We start from the raw sequence: 18,941 nt of genomic DNA, 5'->3' as shown, positions 1-18,941 counted from the left end.
ATCATTCTGAGTCAACTGGACCCTACTTTTAATGTAACATTTTTGGATCTCAGTTGTGGATTCTGGTTAGGGTTCGAGAGTTAGGGGTTAGGGTTAGCATATAGGGGTGGAGGAGGGACTTCCACAATCGGAAGTGACTCCCAGAATAATGTTGGGAGCGCGTTTCAGACCATTCTGAGTGAACTGGACCCTACTTTTAATGTAAAATTTTTGGATCTCAGTTGTGGATTCTGGTTAGGGTTCGAGAGTTAGGGGTTAGGGTTAGCATATAGGGGTGGAGGAGGGACTTACACAATCGGAAGTGACTCCCAGAATAATGTTGGGAGCGCGTTTCAGACCATTCTGAGTCAACTGGACCCTACTTTTAATGTAACATTTTTGGATCTCAGTTGTGGATTCTGGTTAGGGTTCGAGAGTTAGGGGTTAGGGTTAGCATATAGGGGTGGAGGAGGGACTTCCACAATCGGAAGTGACTCCCAGAATCATGTTGGGAGCGCGTTTCAGACCATTCTGAGTCAACTGGACCCTACTTTTAATGTAAAATTTTTGGATCTCAGTTGTGGATTCTGGTTAGGGTTCGAGAGTTAGGGGTTAGGGTTAGCATAAAGGGGTGAAGGAGGGACTTCCACAATCGGAAGTGACTCCCAGAATCATGTTGGGAGCGCGTTTCAGACCATTCTGAGTCAACTGGACCCTACTTTTAATGTAACATTTTTGGATCTCTGTTGTGGTTTTTGGTCAGGGTTAGGGTTAGGGTTAAGCATAAGGGTTAATGAGGTCTTATCCAGGGTGGACAAAACCCTGTAGCTCAAGAACGGTAAGTGAGATGAGGGTTCTGGTTAGGATGACGACAGCAATCTTTGACTCTTTGACTCTAGAGGCTTGACTACGGTTCTAGTCAATAATGGAACAGACTGAAACGATTGTCAATATAGGAACATGCTGTTCATTATTCTACTAAGACTGCAAATACATATATATGTAAAGTATACTGCATACAGGAACAAATAACTGCGACTGAGGTCATTAGGGAAAAGTAGGAAGCCGCCCCTGTGTGTGTGTGTGTGTGTAAGAAAATGAACCCCATATGGGGTCCTGCCAAATAAAAGACACACAAAGGCACATGCATCGCCAAGTGAGTGCTGAGGAAAGGAGAGCTGTCATTTGTCAACAAGGAACTTTAGCAGATCGCTGTTGCCATGGGAACTGTCCGTTGCCGAGGACTGGTTTTGCATCACAAGGTTCTCAAATTGGCTCTAAAGGCTCGGAGGTCTCACTCCTCCCAGCCTTTCACCTCAGTCTCATTCCAACATATTGTCAGGACCGTTTTGTCTTTTTTTGGCTCCTTCCCACAAGAAGAGAATTCCCTTCCTGTTTATGAACGCTCCGTTCTGAAGATATTCCGGCAGATTGTAACGATGTTGTTGTCATTCGTTTGATAATCACGACGGCGATCATATGCCCTCTGTGAGCGCTCACATTTTCCTCCTTGCCACGGCACGCCAAGACCAATAAGACGATCCCGATGGGATCGCTTTGATTCAGCTTATATAACACGTGGGGGCGGGGGCTCAACATGTTAGTATGGAAAAATGATATCAAGCAGGACCAATATTACCGATACCAAGTCTGATACTGGTCATTTATACTTGAAAAAGATAAGATATTGGAACAAAATGAATACTAATGTACTATTAAAAAAAAGGTCAAACACGAAGCAAAAGCAAAACAATTTCGGGAGGTACTAGAATCATGACAGAGGGGGGTACTGTCATGATCCGCTAATTTATCCATGATCCATGATCCATGAATTTATTTGTTCCACTTACTGTTTCATTCCGCATCATTTTCAGATTAATGAAACATCCTCCATTTTGATTTGTTTGGTCCCACTGTGGATGAAGGTGAACTTTGGGACATCTGGGATCTTTTGGAAGGGGGGTACTGGTATGATCCGGTTTGGGGTTGTTTTTTTTTCAGTTCTGGTGGTTCATGCCTTTGTTTGTTCCACTTACTGTTTGGTTCTGCATCATTTTCAGATTAATAAAACATCCTCCATTTTGATTTGTTTGGTTCATCTGTCCTCACTTTTCAGTTTTATTTGCCCCGCCCCGTTTCTATGTTAACCAATGAGATCTGTTGTACTTACCTGTTATATGTCAGTAGTTTGAAGTCAGGCTGCTTTCATCCGCCGGACTTGCTTCCACCCACTGTGGATGAAAGGGAACTTTGGGATATCTGGGATTCGCTTTTGGGGGAGGGGGGTACTGTCATGATCCGCTTGACGGTTTGTTTCTTTTTCGGTTCTGGTGTTCATGCCATACTGTTTTGTTCTGTTTTGCATCATTTTCAGCCGCCTTTATTTTTGTGTTTATGCACACCTGGTCTTAATTTGAGTACTTTCTATTCAGTCAGTCTATTCATATATATATATATATATATATATATATATGTTTATATAGATTAATGAAACATCCTCCATTTGGATTTGTTTGGTTCAGCTGTCCCACTGTGGATGAAGGTCAACTTTGGGACATCTGGGATACGCCCTTTGGGGAGGGGGTACTGTCATGATGTTATATATATATATATATATATACACACACACAAATGTGTTAATGCATTTACACTCACAACATAAAAATGAGTCTGGCCATATGCATCCATACACTTATGTTTTTTTCTAATTTACCCAACATTCCATAAGTCAGTATTGAAACTAGAATGCTTTTTATCTTTGGAATGGGCTTGAATTACTACACGAGTAACGCCATTTCAAAGTTACCTGGCTGAAGTAGCATGAGACAAATCCAGAATAACATTCCTACAGCAATCTGAGAACCGAGTCGCATCAAACAATGCCGCACAATTCCAGACGTTGTTAAATGCTTTTGTGTTTTCCACATTTATTCTTTCTTCAGAGTTTTTTTCTTCATGTCTTACTGTACTACTTTCTGTGTACATGCATCTGAAATCTGAAACCTCTGTGTCAAAATAGTGCCTCAACATGTGTTGAGGAGTGGAAAATCCCAGTCGAGTCTTCGATGTGACCCAGACTTTTATTATAATGACTCTATAAATGGGACCAGACCCTAAACTTGGCCCATACAAGGGACAGATTTCCAATGGTTTCCAAAACACAGTGTAAGCGTCTACTGTATGCGCATTGCTTGGATGAGGACGCTCTTAAAGAACCAAGAACATAAATAAAAGCAAATAAACTACAGTAAAGTCTCATTATATCGATATTCTCGGGAGTCGGAAAAAATACTGATATAACCGGACTATCCATATATCCGATCCTGCGCCGAACCGCATTAAAAGTGGGCGGATCTTTGATATGGCATGTAATTTTCTCCTTGAGTTCATGGATTGCGTATCTAGCATGCTTTTGTACTACAATACATTTTGTACTACAGTAAATAAAAATAAACTTACGCTGTAGTGATTACCGGTTACCGGGACATAATTCACCCCGGAACATAATTCACCCGGGAACTAGGTGTTGCCACCCGGAGGGGTAGGCGCGAGAATCATGTTGGGTGTTTCAGATCATTCTGAGTCAACTGGAACAACTGGACAAAACTCAAGAACGGTAAGTCCTATCAAGATGAGGGTTCGGGTTAAGGTTAGAGGGTTAGGGTGAGCATATAAGGGCGAAGGACAGACTTCCACAATCGGAAGTGACTCCCAGAATCATGTTGATCGAATCATCGATACAACCTTCTGTTCGGGAGTTATTCGTGAAAAACGCCATCCATTGAGATTGCATTTGTAAGGCAAGCGGAATTTCGAAATTCTTTCGTTCTTTTGGAGCCATTTCTAAAACACTGCAGACTCCAAGATCATCAGTTAAATAACTTTAGTGTTGCTTTGAAGGACTTCAGGAGGTTTGTCACCAGCTGCTTATAAATATCTGCCTTGGAGATGAAAAAGTCAATTTCTGCTACTCGTATTTTGTGCACTTCTAAGAGAAAGATGTTCCAAAACATTTTACGTCAAAACTGTACAGACGTATTAAAATTAAAATGAGTGTATTGGAACGTACAGACAGGTTGCTTGTGTACAATTGTCCTACTTCCTATTCTGATTTACTATTTCTTTATTAACGACCTACACTAAACCACTTTCGTTACAGAAGCGTTTTGCCTGTAGACCAATGTTATTGGAATCATTTGAAAGGAAAATCAGTCGGGAAGTTCAGGAACAAGCTCATCATTGTCTGACTGTGCCTCTTTTGTCCCAGCAGGGTTAGCGGTGTTTAATGGATTAAATGGGCTAGCCTTATGACATTACGCATACACCCAGGCCCCCGCCTTGATATGAAAGTGTAAAGTTTGATATGGATGCCATATGGTATCATGTACCCAGAAAAAATTATTACGTTTGATTAATGTTCATGTTAAAGGTTAAATAACTGTTAATAGTTATCCTCCCTATCCATGTGGAAGTGGTAAGTTTTTGGCTATTTAAGTTGAAAGGAAATAACTTGAAGGCTACCGTTTAGGTCGCTAGTTTGCGAGTTAGCATGCGTCTCAAGACCCTGCAGTTGCGCAATATGTTGTAAATAAAAAGAGTATAAATGTGACTATAGTCGTGTTTTGTCATGTCTACAGGGCTCTAATAATGCTTTGTTCATTTTAATGTGAAAAAAAACAGTGGAATGTTTTATCAGAGCTTTTATTGTAGAAAATCGGAACCAAAACAAAGTTTATTCATTTTTCTGTTTTTAATAAATGCGTTTTTTTTTGTTTTTTTTTGGAAAACCTGATGCGGCCCAGCCTCGCCCAGACCCTAGCTCCAATGGCCCCCAGGTAAATTGAGTTTGAGACCCCTGTACTGGAGTAATTTAAGGACAACATTCCCACTTAGACAATCAGCAAATTGTTTGATGCTTATTGTAGCACACATAGTTTATATGTTTGTGATGGACAGTTTAGCTCAAACCAAAACGGACTCTAACCAAAGCAGATTTTCCCATAGAAAATAATGTAAATCCAGTTAATCTGTTCCAGACACCTAAAAATGTTAACACATGGGCATGTCGAGTGAGTATGTAAGAACTGGCATGTTTTCAGCTTCTGGGGATTGTGTACAGATTGTTGCAACATGGGGCCTCGCATCATCGTGCTGCAATATGAGGTGATGAAGTTGTTATATTTGTTAGTATAATGTTTGTAATCATTTTATAAATCTGTGTCAGTGAAGCGGCTAACCATTTTTGGATACTTCTCACCCAACAAAAAAATCAGAATCGGGCATCAAACCCTGCAAATGTGAAACGTGGCCTTTGATTCACGAGCAAAACAAATTCAAGGCAGCCACATCTGGCAAATATTTGTCACATCTGTTTCGTGTATAAGCTCCTTGCATGGCCGTCGATGCAGGGCGTTGTGTTCGATGCCTTGATACGTTATACACAGCTTGGAATGTGTAGCTGTGACAGGGTGGGTGTAATTTATTATGGTTAAATATAAATAAATATAATAATAAAATAAAATATCCATGTGTTATAGGTAGCAAAGCATAGGTAGCGTGGGGGGTACTTTCATGCATTTTGTGCATTAACGTTGCAAGCTACCCAATTAAAATATCCATGTGTTATAGGTAGCAAAGCATAGGTAGTGACTATATCTGCAGCTGATTTGAAAAAAAATCTAGGGGGGTACTTTCATGCATTTTGTGCATTAAAGATGCAAGCTACCAGAATAAAATATCCATGTGTTATAGGTAGCAAAGGATAGGTAGTGACTATATCTGCAGCTAATTTGAAAAAAAAAAATTTTCTAGCGGGGGGTACTTTCATGCATTTTGTGCATTTAAGTTGCAAGCTCCCCGAATAAAATATCCATGTGTTATAGGTAGCAAAGGATAGGTAGCGGGTATATCTGCAGCTAATTTGAAAAAATAACATTTTCTAGGGGGGGTACTTTCATGCATTTTGTGCATTAAAGATGCAAGCTACCAGAATAAAATATCCATGTGTTATAGGTAGCAAAGGATAGGTAGTGGGTATATCAGCAGCTAATTTGAAAAAAAAAAAAATCTAGGCGGGGGTACTTTCATGCATTTTGTGCATTAAAGATGCAAGCTACCCGTATAAAATATCCATGTGTTATAGGTAGCGGGTATTTTGGACACCACTGGTGCAAACTGCTGCAGCTAATTTGGAATTCCCCATACAGTGTTTTTACATCATAAACAAAAAGGTAATATTTTCCAGTTTAAATAAATTCTAATTAAATTACTTAAGTTCAAATCAAATTAAATTAAATAAGTTCAAATAATACATATAGATCAGGGATGCATGGCTATTTTGTTCGGGTAGCTAGCTATATATTCAATTGGTTCAATTCGCACCTTTAAAACACAAAATGCATGAAAGTACCCCCTCCCCCTGGAAAATTTTTGGACACCCTTGCCGTATACCAGGGGTGGGCAAATATTTTTGACTCACATCATATTTTTGGCCGCATTGAGTTAACAAATTTGTCCGGGGGGAGGGTCCAGAACATATATTCAACAGACAATTTTACAGTTTTGTTGTTTATTTTTTCATGTTGCCAGTTTGTACGGTAAAAGTTGAAATACTAGGAATAGGAACAAATTCTGGAAGATCTGGAAAGCTTTCTGTGTGGGTTATGTGTGGCTGCTGTATTAGAGTCCGCATATCAATACAAAGGGCCAACAATTAGCATAATAGGTAGCTTTTCAGATTGTATTCATGAAATAAAAGTAACAAATAGAGAAATAACAAGCAGAGAAATAAGTTGCCATATTGATTACATTAAACTGTTTCAGATTTGTATTTTTTCCCCATAATATTTTCTCCTTGTGTCGCTTCAATGAGAAACATTAAGCTAGGACTTTCCGGTCCTCAATAACAAGTGTTTGGGGATCAATGTTTGGTGTTAAAGCCTTTTACTACTATACTATTATCTTTTTGGCATTAATAAATATTATAAATATTGAGTGTCATCTGCTTTTTTTCACAGCTAATATAAATGTACACACCACACACAATAAAAACATATTTATTCTTTGAATGATTTTCAAGTTTTAATAACCAGCAACGTAAGACTCTTGTGAAATGTCGAATAAAAATGTGCATTGGCATTCACTCCTGTAAAAGAAGTGAAACCACGGTGGCGCTGACGAGACATTTGAATGCACCATGCGATCTGCAGCCAAACAGCAGGAGGCCACTGAACTTGATAACATTCAAATTGTTTGCGGTGAGTTATTTGGTAACTTTGATGTTTTACGGCGCGGGTAACAGAGTAACATAAAATGATTGTTTTCAGTAGCTTTCAATCAAAGTGCAACGTACAAATAAATGACTGATTAAATCCAAGAAGAAGATGCAAAAATCTTTGGTTGACAGCAGGATTGTGTCCCAGGTTGTGACTCTGATGCAACTGCTCCCTAAACATAGCGAGGGCTGATTCAGTGTGTATAGCAAGGGTGTCCAAACATTTTCTAAGGGGGGGTACTGTCATGCATTTTGTGCATTAAAGATGCAAGCTACCCGAATAAAATATCCATGTGTTATAGGTAGCAAAGGATAGGTAGCTGGTATTTTGGACACCACTGGTGCATACTGCTGCAGCTAATTTGGAATTCCTCATACAGTGTTTTTACATCATAAACAAAAGGTAATATTTTCCAATTTAAATATTAAAATCGAATTAAATGACTTAAATTCAAATCAAATTAAATGAGTTCAAATAATACATACATCAGGGATACATGGCTATTTTGTTCGGGTAGCTTGCTATATATTAAATTGGTTTTCGCACCTTTAATACACAAAATGTATGAAAGTACCCCCTCCCCCTGGAAAATTTTGGTTGGACACCCTTGCCGTATACCAGGGGTGGGCAAATATTTTGACTCGTGGGCCGCATTGAGTTAACAAAATTGTGTGTGGGGGGTACTTTCATGCATTTTGTGCATTAAAGATGCAAGCTACCCGAATAAAATCCATGTGTTATGGGTAGCGGGTATTTTGGACACCACTGGTGCATACTGCTGCAGCTAATTTGGATTTCCCCATACAGTGTTTTTACATCATAAACAAAAGGTAATATTTTCCAATTTTAATAAAATCTAATTAAATTACTTAAATTAAAATCTAATTAAATTAAATAAGTTCAAATAACACATACATCAGGGATGCATGGCTAGTTTGTTCAGGTAGCTTGCTATATATTCAATTGGTTTTTGCACCTTTAATACACAAAATGTATGAAAGTACCCCCTCCCCCTGGAAAATTTTGGTTGGACACCCTTGCCGTATACCAGGGGTGGGCAAATATTTTGACTCGTGGGCCGCATTGAGTTAACAAAATTGGGAGGGGGGTACTTTCATGCATTTTGTGCATTAAAGATGCAAGCTACCTGAATAAAATCCATGTGTTATGGGTAGCGGGTATTTTGGACACCCCTGGTGCATACTGCTGCAGCTAATTTGGATTTCCCCATACAGTGTTTTTATATCATAAACAAAAGGTAATATTTTCCAATTTTAATAAAATCTAATTAAATTACTTAAATTAAAATAAAATTAAATTAAATTAAATAAGTTCAAATAACACATACATCAGGGATGCATGGCTAGTTTGTTCAGGTAGCTTGCTATATATTCAATTGGTTTTCGCACCTTTAATGCACAAAATGTATGAAAGTACCCCCTCCCCCTGGAAAATTTTTGTTGGACACCCTTGCCGTATACCAGGGGTGGGCAAATATTTTGACTCGTGGGCCGCATTGAGTTAACAAAATTGTGTGTGTGTGTGTGTGGTGGGGGGGGGGGGCAGAACATATATTTTATGCTTATAATTTTCCTTGAATTATTTGTCTAATTTTATCTGTAAAAGTGTTATTTGTGCTAGTGTCATTTCATTTTACAGTTTTGCTCTTTGATTTTTTACAACTGGAGGGCCGGATTCAAATGCTTGGTGGGCCGCATGTGGCCCCCGAGCCATACTTTGCGCACCCCTATTGTAGACACTGAATCAGCCATGTCCATGTAGAGGCAAGCCAGATGACTTGGAGGTGGTAAACCATGACAAAGGTTTGAGCATTTGGACTTCAAGCAGCGTTAAACTCCTCAACGGTTTCACCAATGAAAAACCCGTGTGGACTTTAGAGGGTCTGACCCTGTGTAACACTGCAAGTAGGTTAGACTGACAAGAACTGTCAGATATCCCTTTTATGGTGGCAGTCCGTTCTTGTTGGCCTTGACATCAACAACTTTGCAAGATTACAGCAAAAAAAAAAAAAAAACACTACAGAAGCATAGCGCAGAATAAGGCAAAATGTGATTCTGCTGCTTACATAATAAAAAAATCATTCTTTTCATCAATCAAAATTACAACAAAAGGCCACCATATGGACTTAAAACAGACACTAATCTGCGTTTTTACATGGTAAATAAAAGTGATCCACCACATCTTTGCTATAGTCAACATAACTGTGTCCTATTATATATTACTCTGTGCGCCACCAGTTGTGACTAATTTTAAAAAGGCGATCATTAAATTAAATTTTTTTTTATACAATTTTTAGAATTTCAGATCAAATCGAACATAATTTGATTCAAAGGCGTTCATGCTAGCTAGGCCTTCTTCTTACAGACATGGACAAAGTAGCACGGGGCTCGGCTTTGGTCAGGGACGTACGTCATGAAGTCTCCGTAGACGTTGTGCTCCACTTTCCCGTGGAAGGCTTGGTTCAGCAGCGCTTTGAAGCTGTTCAGGCGGTGGGGGTAGTAGGACAGGCGGAATTTGCTGCAAATGCAAACGGAAGAACACGGTTGGATGCTTCTCTCGACCTGATCAGTTGTCCGGCTAAAGGAGACCGACGTCTTTGGCTTTTCCACTTCACATGGGCCGCACGGTGGATGAGTGGTTGGCGCGCAGGCCACACAGCTACGAGAACCGAGTTTGATTCCACCCTCGGGCACCCTCCGGTTTCCTCCCACATTCCAAAAACATGCTAGGTTAATTAGCGACTCCAAATTGTCCATAGGTATGAATGTGAGTGTGAATGGTTGTTTGTCTATATGTGCCCTGTGATTGGCTGGCCACCAGTCCAGGGTGTACCCCGCCTCTTGCCCAAAGACAGCCGGTGACGACCCTCGTGAGGATAAGCGGTAGAAAATGAATGAACATTATTCCAACAGTAAAATATGGTGGTGGTAGTGTGATGGTCTGGGACTGTTTTGCTGCATCAGGACCTGGAAGACTCACTGTAATAAATGGAACCATGAATTATTGTTAATATGCGAATATGGGCTGCATGGTGGTCGAGTGGTTAGCGCACAGACCTCACAGCAAGGAGACCCGAGTTCAATTCCACCCTCGGCCATCTCTGAATTATTGTTAATATGCTATTGTTAATATGCAATATGTTATATGTGGATTTTCTCCGGGTACTCCGGTTTCCTCCCACATTCCAAAAACATGCTAGGTTAATTAGCCACTCCAAATTGTCCATAGGTATGAATTTGAGTGTGAATGGTTGTTTGTCTATATGTGCCCTGTGATTGGCTGGCCACCAGTCCAGGGTGTACCACGCCTCTCGCCCGAAGATAGCTGGGATAGGCTCCCCCGCGACCCTTGTGATATAAGCGGTAGAGAAGGAAGGAAGGAAGGAAGGAACCATCTTTGTAGTACAGTCATTACCATGCTTTCATATTGACCACCTACCTGACTTCAGGTTGGCTCTGGGGGCTCGTTTGGGGCACTTGGAGGGTATAGTCCAGAGTGATCATGTGGGGCTGACTGTTGACCCACAGCACAGAGGTGGATATGTCCTGAGTTAGATCACTCTGCAACACACAGTACCGAAGTACTCGGTGATATGAGCATCCAATGCCATAATGGGTACCATAGTAAGTGTCAATATAGTGATATATATAGCACATCATGACTGGTTCAAGACTCTTCATCCTTGTATTTAGCAAACATCAACTGCTTGTATTGTTTCTTGAATTGGCTCATCTCTCGCATTGTTTGAGGTCCTTACTCAATCCATTCCATAGTTTGATTCCACATACTGAAATGCTATGGCTAGCATAACGTAGTCCTAGCATAGAAGTGTTTTTGATTTTGAGTATATTTGGTGCATTTATGTGTATTGTTAGTGGGCCATACATCCTTGTGACAGTAATCACTGCGCTTACCCGGCATTTATTCACGACCGCCACATGCTGTTCAAATTAAATTCTAAATGTATATTTAATGACAAAGACGTCAGGGGAAGTAAAGGTCATAACCTAAGGAGTGTTGAAGGACCTGCTATGTATGACATTTGGTTTCTGTCCATTATGTACGTATCATATCTACACAATTGAATGAAATAAATGCTAACTTTTCTCATGTGGGAAATTGGGTTTCTTTTGCTATTCAAACTAACTCAAAGCCAACCGCCGCTCCGTACGAGACTGCGATTGGTCTGAGGGGTTCCCCTGTACAGTCGTCCCTCGTGTATCGTAGTTAATTGGTTCCAGAATTTCTACAAAGTAGAATATAATATTAATAAATTGAATATTTTCATAGTTACAGCATAGAAACCCTGTTTATAACCTAAACACAGTTTTTAACGTTATTAGAGTCCTGTAGACATTAAATAACACCCCTATAGTTATCTTTACACTTGTATTACTTAATATAGTAGACATAAAAGGCAATAATAAGACATAGCAACTCATCGTTAATATCGGGAAAGTTCCTTGTTGTAGTATCTCGACCGTATTATGGCAAAAAAATCAATCAATTAATTTCCAAAACAGTCAGCCTAACACTCCGACCATACCGCGAGCGCAGGCTACGAGATCCCTTAAGTGACATATCGCTTTAACAATACTGTTTCAATCTAACGAGCTAACTAGTTAGCTTCCGATTTATTAATTCTAAACTTCTACATTCCATACCGAGTTTGGAAGGACAGGCTCCAGCACCCACGCGACCCTCGTGAGGATAAGCGATAGAAAATGAATGAATGAATGAAAGTATGATGCCATAAATGTACCACTTCCACACGGACTGGGAGGTCACGTCATGTCAGACTCTTCAACCATTGCTGACTTAATGCAGGTAATATCTCATCAATGTATGATTACTGATGCCTAGTAGTGACCAGAATGCTACATATGATTTTGGTTACTAATAATGCGCCATAATCAACCATGAAAGAGCGAGAATTATATTAATTAATGACATTTTGAAAAAAATGCAATATACTATACTATACCAAATCCCATTCCCCTTCGTACCTGATAGTAAATATTTTTGCCTTGTGGCGCCCGCCCGGTCTCCAAGATGTAGTCATAGTTGCGGTGGTCGATGATGAGGGTCCCGCCTGGTTTGACCATACTAGCGATGTTCTGGAGAGCCAACCTTTGGTCACTCTGATCCCCTAAAAGTACCAAAATAGCCAATTTAGGAAAAAAAAAAATTCAGGGAAAATGAGTCATCTATTTACTACCGATTGTCTAGTTCAAGGTCATAAGCAAGGTGGATTGTCGCTCAACTGATGCTGGACAAACAGCCATTCAGTCTCCAATTAAGCTAGCATGCTTGTTTTTAGAGAAGAAAGAACCCAGAGAAAATGCTCCAGAGAAGTCAGAGTCAAGATTCCAATCCAGAACTACTTGATGTACTATAAGCAATCCGAAGTACTGTACCTTTAAAGTCTGGTAAGTGAGCGAAGGAGTTGCCGAGGCAAATAACGGCATCAAAACCGTCTCCTGGTTTCTGGATGTCCTCTGGTAGTGTCAGCCAGTTGGCTTCTTCAATGACTTGGGGAAAAAAAAATAAAATAAACAAATGTCAAATGTATCACATAAACACACTGATAGTAGAACCAACTATTTTTAAGTCGAGTTTTTAGATGGATATATCGGTATAGTAGAGCCCTACTTTTCGCTGGGGCACTTGGTTTATGTGACCAGATACGTGACACGTCTTGTGACTTTCACTTTGTTTCTTATTATCAGGAGAATGAACAATATTCCTGAAATGTGGAGTCAATTGACGACAGCTTGTCGCCTATGTATGCAAGTGTGTGTGTGTGTGTGTGTGTGTGTGATCGTTCACGTTTCAATCTCATTGCCCTTTGTGGTATTTTTGTTTACATGTCTGCAGGCTAGGTATCCCGCATCCAATTTAAATGTCGGCAGCGCTCTCTCAGCAACATTTTCTGCTAGTTACTAAAAATTAAATCAATTAGTTAATACATAAATAAGCCAGTAAAAAAAGTGTTATTTGTCATTTTTCTTGAAATGCAAATACCCTCCCATGCAGCCCACAACCACAGCTTCAAAAAAAGTCAACAGGGGTTCCCAAACTTTACCAACTCAGGGCCAACAAATCTAAAAAATGTCTGCAGCCCACCTTTGTCCTATAAACAGTACATAGACGAAATGCTGCGTTCTCAGATAACTTAATAATAATAATAATAATAATAATAATAATAACAACAACAATAATAACAACAATAATAATAATAATAAATTGTTATTATTAATAATAATAGTTATTAGTAATAATAATAATTATTATTATTTTCTAATAATATAATCATCATAATGTATTATTAATATATATTTTTTATTTTATTTATAAAATATAATTAATACAATTAATAATTATAATTTATTATTATTCATTCATTCATTCATTTTCTACCGCTTTTGGGGGTTGCTGGAGCCTATCCCAGCTGTCTTCGAGCAAGAGGCGGGGTACACCCTGGACTGGTGGCCAGCCAATCACAGGGCACATATAGACAAACAACCATTCACATTCTCAGATAACTATAACTATAATAATAATAATAATAATAATAATAATAACAATAATAAATTGTTATTATTAATAATAATAGTTATTAATAATAATAATAATAATAATTATTATTATTATTTTCTAATAATATAATCATAATGTATTATTAATATATTTTTTTTATTTTATTTATAAAATATAATTAATACAATTATTATAATTCATTCATTCATTTTCTACCGCTTTTGGGGGTTGCTGGAGCCTATCCCAGCTGTCTTCGAGCAAGAAGCGGGGTACACCCTGGACTGGTGGCCAGCCAATCACAGGGCACATATAGACAAACAACCATTCACACTCACATTCATTGAAATGAAAGCAGGGGAATAAAGGAAGCCAAAACTTTTAGTCTGTGGTGTACACACAGGACAGAATTATTTATCATACTTTTCATAATTGTATTCAAGGCTGGCATGATAACCAGAGAGCTACGTTCATATCAATCATGAACTGTATAAGGTTCCTAAAATATTGTGACAGGTCAATAACACTCAATAGGTTATTACTTAGGCCTATTTTTTTTTTTAATCATGCAATAAATATTTTACAATAAAAATAATTTTTACAATAATATTTCCAAAAATGAATAATATTTTAATTTTATATTATATTTTTTATTATTATTATTTTATATTTTATATATATATATTTATATTTTTAATGGCCCACCTGCAGTACCACAACGGCCCACACTTTGGGAATCACTGTACTAGAACATTCATCAATGAGTTTAGTTGAGTTTAAAATCTCTTACCCCATTGGTCAAAGGCTTGTTCTTTTCTTCGCTCCCATCTCGCCTTCAGTGCGTACTTGAGCATTTTGTCGCTGGCATCCACGCTCACCACGTTGAACCCCTCCTCCACTAACATAATGGAGTCCACGCTACAGAATAGAAAAAAAAGGCCGTGTCAGCAAAATGTGGGTTCAATGGGATTCTGGTAATCCTTTGTGTGTTTGCTAAAATGACACAGTTGAAAGTTGTTGTTTTTTTTTTCCAACCAAATATATTGGTTTCATTCAGCTTTGAATGCAGATGACAACAAGATTAAAACAACGGTTATGACTTGTTTATGATTTGCATGTGAATTTGCCACCACACCCTGGAAGAGACAGATTTTTTTTTTTAAGAAGTTCACCAATTAAATCGATACACCAGTACAAACAAGTACAAACATGTACACACACACACACATGTTCATGTTCTTCCCGTGCATGCGTGGGTTTTTTCCGGGTACTCCGGTTTTCCTCCCACATTCCAAAAAACATGCTAGGTTAATTAGCCACTCCAAAATTGTCCATAGGTATGAATGTGAGTGTGAATGGTTGTTTGTCTATATGTGCCCTGTGATTGGCTGGCCACCAGTCCAGGGTGTAGCCCGCCTCTCGCCCCAAGACAGCTGGGATAGGCTCCAGCGGTAGAAAATGAATGAATGAATACTTCTATCAGGATCTGGTGCTACACTATAGACAAAACTAACTGGACTTTCTTAGTGCTAACTTTCACTTTCTTCTTATGAAACACCTTGTTTCAGTTTCTTTTTGAGACATAGTGCACTGTATATATATATATATATATATATATATATATATATATATATATATACACAAAGCATAAGGCACAATAATAACTTTTCTTTTACAAATTAATATCAGCTACAATGGCTGTATTTGAACTTCTTTACAAAGATTGTTTATTAATCCCAGTATCCATTTCTTATAGTGAATAAAGCTTTACAATTAAATCAGTCAATTATCAATGAATGGTCTGTCTAGGGCAGTGGTGTCCAAAGTGCGGCCTGGGTGCCATTTGCAGCACGCGGCTGTTTCATTCATTCATTCATTCATTTTCTACCGCTTATCCTCACTGGAAACTCACTGGGTGCTGGAGCCTATCCCAGCTGTCTTCAAGTGAGAGGCGGGCCAGCCAATCACAGTGCACATAGAGACAAACAACCATTCACACTCACATTCATACCTATGGACAATTTGGAGTCGCTAATTAACCTAGCATGTTTTTGGAATGTGGGAGGAAACCGGAGAAATAGCCGAGGATGGAATTGAACTCGGGTCTCCTAGCTGTGAGGCATGCTTGTTTACCACTCGACCGCCGTGCAGCCCGGCTGTTTTATTATTCATTAATTATCTCCTCTCTACAGTCGTGGGGTTATGCTGGAGCCTATCCCAGCTGACCTTGGCTATTGGTTGTTGACAATTTAGAGTCTTTAATGAACCCAGAGCAGGAAGAAGCAAAGCTTATTAAATCCTACCCCTCCATCTGGTACTTTTACAATCAGTAACTGTTACATTTGTTCACTTCCTGCTTTCCTAATATAATTTAAGTTTTTTTTTTATGTTTTTTTTGTCACGTACTGAAGTATTTAGCAAACATCAACTGCTTGTATTGTTTCTTGAATTGGCTCATCGTTGTGCACCGTTTGAGGTCCTTACTCAATCCATTCCATAGTTTGATTCCACATACTGAAATGCTATGGCTAGCGTAACGTAGTCCCAGCATAGAAGTGTTTTTGTTTTTAGAGTATAAATTATTCTTAATTATTTTCTGTTGTCAAAACACATCACAATTCCAGCCTTCCTAATAAGAGTGTCACACATCTTGTTGAATAGCATAATAAAAAAAATTGCTTACATTCATAAAGCTATTAGCATTGCATCTGTAACTATATCCTCTTTAACAACAAGCACGGATATGATGCATTTGAATATTTCGGTTTTGAGTTTTCAGCTCGAAAACAAACACCGTTGAGATGAATAATCTCTCTAACGACCTCAATTACATGATATCGTGCAAGAAGGCTTAACGACTTCTATGTCGAATGTGCAGTTCCCCCCCGCCTACACAAATTCCATTCTGGATTGAGGCTGTTGATTCCTGTCCGCGACTTCCTTGAAAAAACTCGTTGGGAGGCGATGTTGACGCAACCTGCACATGACCTCACACGCTCCTTTTTTACGACGAGTCAGATTGAACAATGACCTGAAAAAGTTACTGCACTTCAATGATTAACAGCAACAAACTTATAAAGCACAAAGGGGGTATGGGGGGGGGGGGTATGGACTGTAGAAAACAAATTATGTAATCCCATTCAGGAGAACATAAGTTCACTATCGATCTGGAGGTGTTTATGTAGCACGGATAAGGAAACTCATCAGCCACCGTTTGGCATGTGTGAATTTGTTATTTCATAAATTCCCCATCATATGCGACGGGCACATTTTAGGGGGGGGGCTAAAAATAGTGAGGCCATTTGTAAACCACATTCCGCTCTGATCATGTTTACGTCGCCTGACACGCTTGTGTTGCAGAATGGGGTCAAAGTCAGCACACTGACTAACTATTATATCATATATTTTACTTATAGTTTGCAGTGTTTACATTTTAGGGATTACAAATAGGATATTTTTTTTTTCCATATGGTGATTTTAATAATCACCATCTTCAGTTTGATGAACGGCCGGCGGTGTCTCAGCCCTCCATTGACAAATGTGAAAGTTGGTCATCACACACCAACCTGCCAAAGTGTCAATCAACATATTATATCATGAAATGCCATTTAAGCATGATCACGTGCTAACAATTTATCATCTTCTCTCTGTATCACATAATATTATTTTCACTTTGTGGATTATTTGTTATGAAAGGTGGTGCATATCAAATGTAACCATGTAGAAGGGATTGAATTACAGAGGAACACTGAAGAATGCTAAATATTAATACATGTATACTGAAGATGCTAATGATAATACAATGTCAATCAGTATGCTAAGCTAATCCATGATTCAGTGTAATATCCAACACTTATCTCATTAATAATGAATTAATTATATTTTTACAATATTCAGAGGGGTAATAAAAATATCTGGCTCCTCAGGGTATTAGACTTAACACATATTAGACTTAATAAATATACAAAATAGTGCGTGACATGTTATGCTAGGTAGCCGGAAGTCATGTCTTTAGTGGAGAAATGATACCGGCCTACATTTTAGTGGAGTGTGCCCGACTTTACCCTGTTCCGCAGGCTACATCCAGCACTCTCCGGGCACCTTGCTCCCTCAGCAGCGACACCACCCAGCTTTTGTACTCCTGCGTCCTACTCTGCGTGTTTCCGATGTATAGCTGCCACACTTTCGCTGCTTTACCATCGGCGTACTGATCAGGAAGACCCTCGGCGGCCACACCGAGCGAGCGGGTCCTGAACACGCTGTCGACCGACATGCTGGTTCCGCTTCGTGTCGGTGTTTTTTGTTTTGTTTTTTCTTTTTAAATATTCGACAGTGAGCGTCTATCCGCACATGCTAAACTCACGTCATGGCTGTTATTATTTATATGCGGCGAAAAAACTTTAACCCAATGACGTTCTTCTATGAGGAGCCGCCTACTTTTCTGATTGGTTGATGTAAGAGATGCGTCACTTCCGTAATCACTTCCTGATAAGGGTGGGCTGTGTTGCAAATTTTGGCACCGATCTGATACCAAAGTAAATACGATACAAGGCCAGTTTTGTCAGTACTAATACTGATACCGATACTTTTTTACTCATAATTATAATCATAATGAAGCAAAATAAGTCAATAAAAACAAAAACTACCATCGGTAAGAATTTAAATAATTTCGTAATAAATAAAAAAATAATATATAAAAATATCAATATCAAAAACTAAACTCAAAAACTAAAAAAAATCCTTATTCGTATCATTCTGATTCACAACTACAAACGACCCAATCAACGCTCTTCAAAATCCATCCATTCCTCCATCTTTGATACCACTCACCACACTAGGGGTGACGATATATGCTGGAGCCTATCCCAGTCCCAGACTTTGGACAAGAGGCGGGGATACACCAAATCTCCAGCCAATCCCAGCGCACATATAAACAAACATTCACACTCACGTTTGTACTTATGGATAATTTGGAGTCGCTAATTCACCTAGCATGTTTTTGGAATGTGGGAAGAAACCGAAATACCCGGAGAAAACCCACGCACTGTTTGTTAAATCAAAATTTTATTTTATTTTATTTTATTTTATTTTATTTTATTTTATTTTATTTTATTTTATTTTATTTTATTT

General features: G+C 38.8%; 2 protein-coding genes across 2 annotated transcripts in view; one reads left to right on the top strand and one right to left on the bottom strand.

Annotated features, from left to right (window-relative positions):
- LOC131140248 (calpain-1 catalytic subunit-like) overlaps window positions 1-18,941 on the top strand; it is a 59,285-nt gene that overhangs the window by 6,412 nt on the left and 33,932 nt on the right. The gene's annotated exons all lie outside the window — the stretch shown is intronic.
- Window positions 7,019-18,190, bottom strand: gnmt (glycine N-methyltransferase). Its single transcript, XM_058090844.2, has 6 exons — window positions 17,876-18,190; window positions 14,602-14,729; window positions 12,692-12,805; window positions 12,281-12,423; window positions 10,713-10,834; window positions 7,019-9,791 (listed from the first exon to the last, which is right to left on the bottom strand). Exons 1-6 carry the CDS (start codon window positions 18,082-18,084, stop codon window positions 9,620-9,622), a joined length of 888 nt encoding a protein of 295 aa, XP_057946827.1. The 5' UTR covers window positions 18,085-18,190; the 3' UTR covers window positions 7,019-9,619.

The sequence above is a fragment of the Doryrhamphus excisus genome, linkage group LG14, assembly GCF_037039965.1.
Source record: "Doryrhamphus excisus strain RoL-2023G ecotype Guam linkage group LG14, RoL_Dexc_Guam_v1.1, whole genome shotgun sequence".
Lineage (NCBI taxonomy): Eukaryota > Metazoa > Chordata > Actinopteri > Syngnathiformes > Syngnathidae > Doryrhamphus > Doryrhamphus excisus.
The sequence above is the reverse complement of the archived record's forward strand: the minus strand, read 5'-3'. Positions and strand labels throughout refer to the sequence as shown.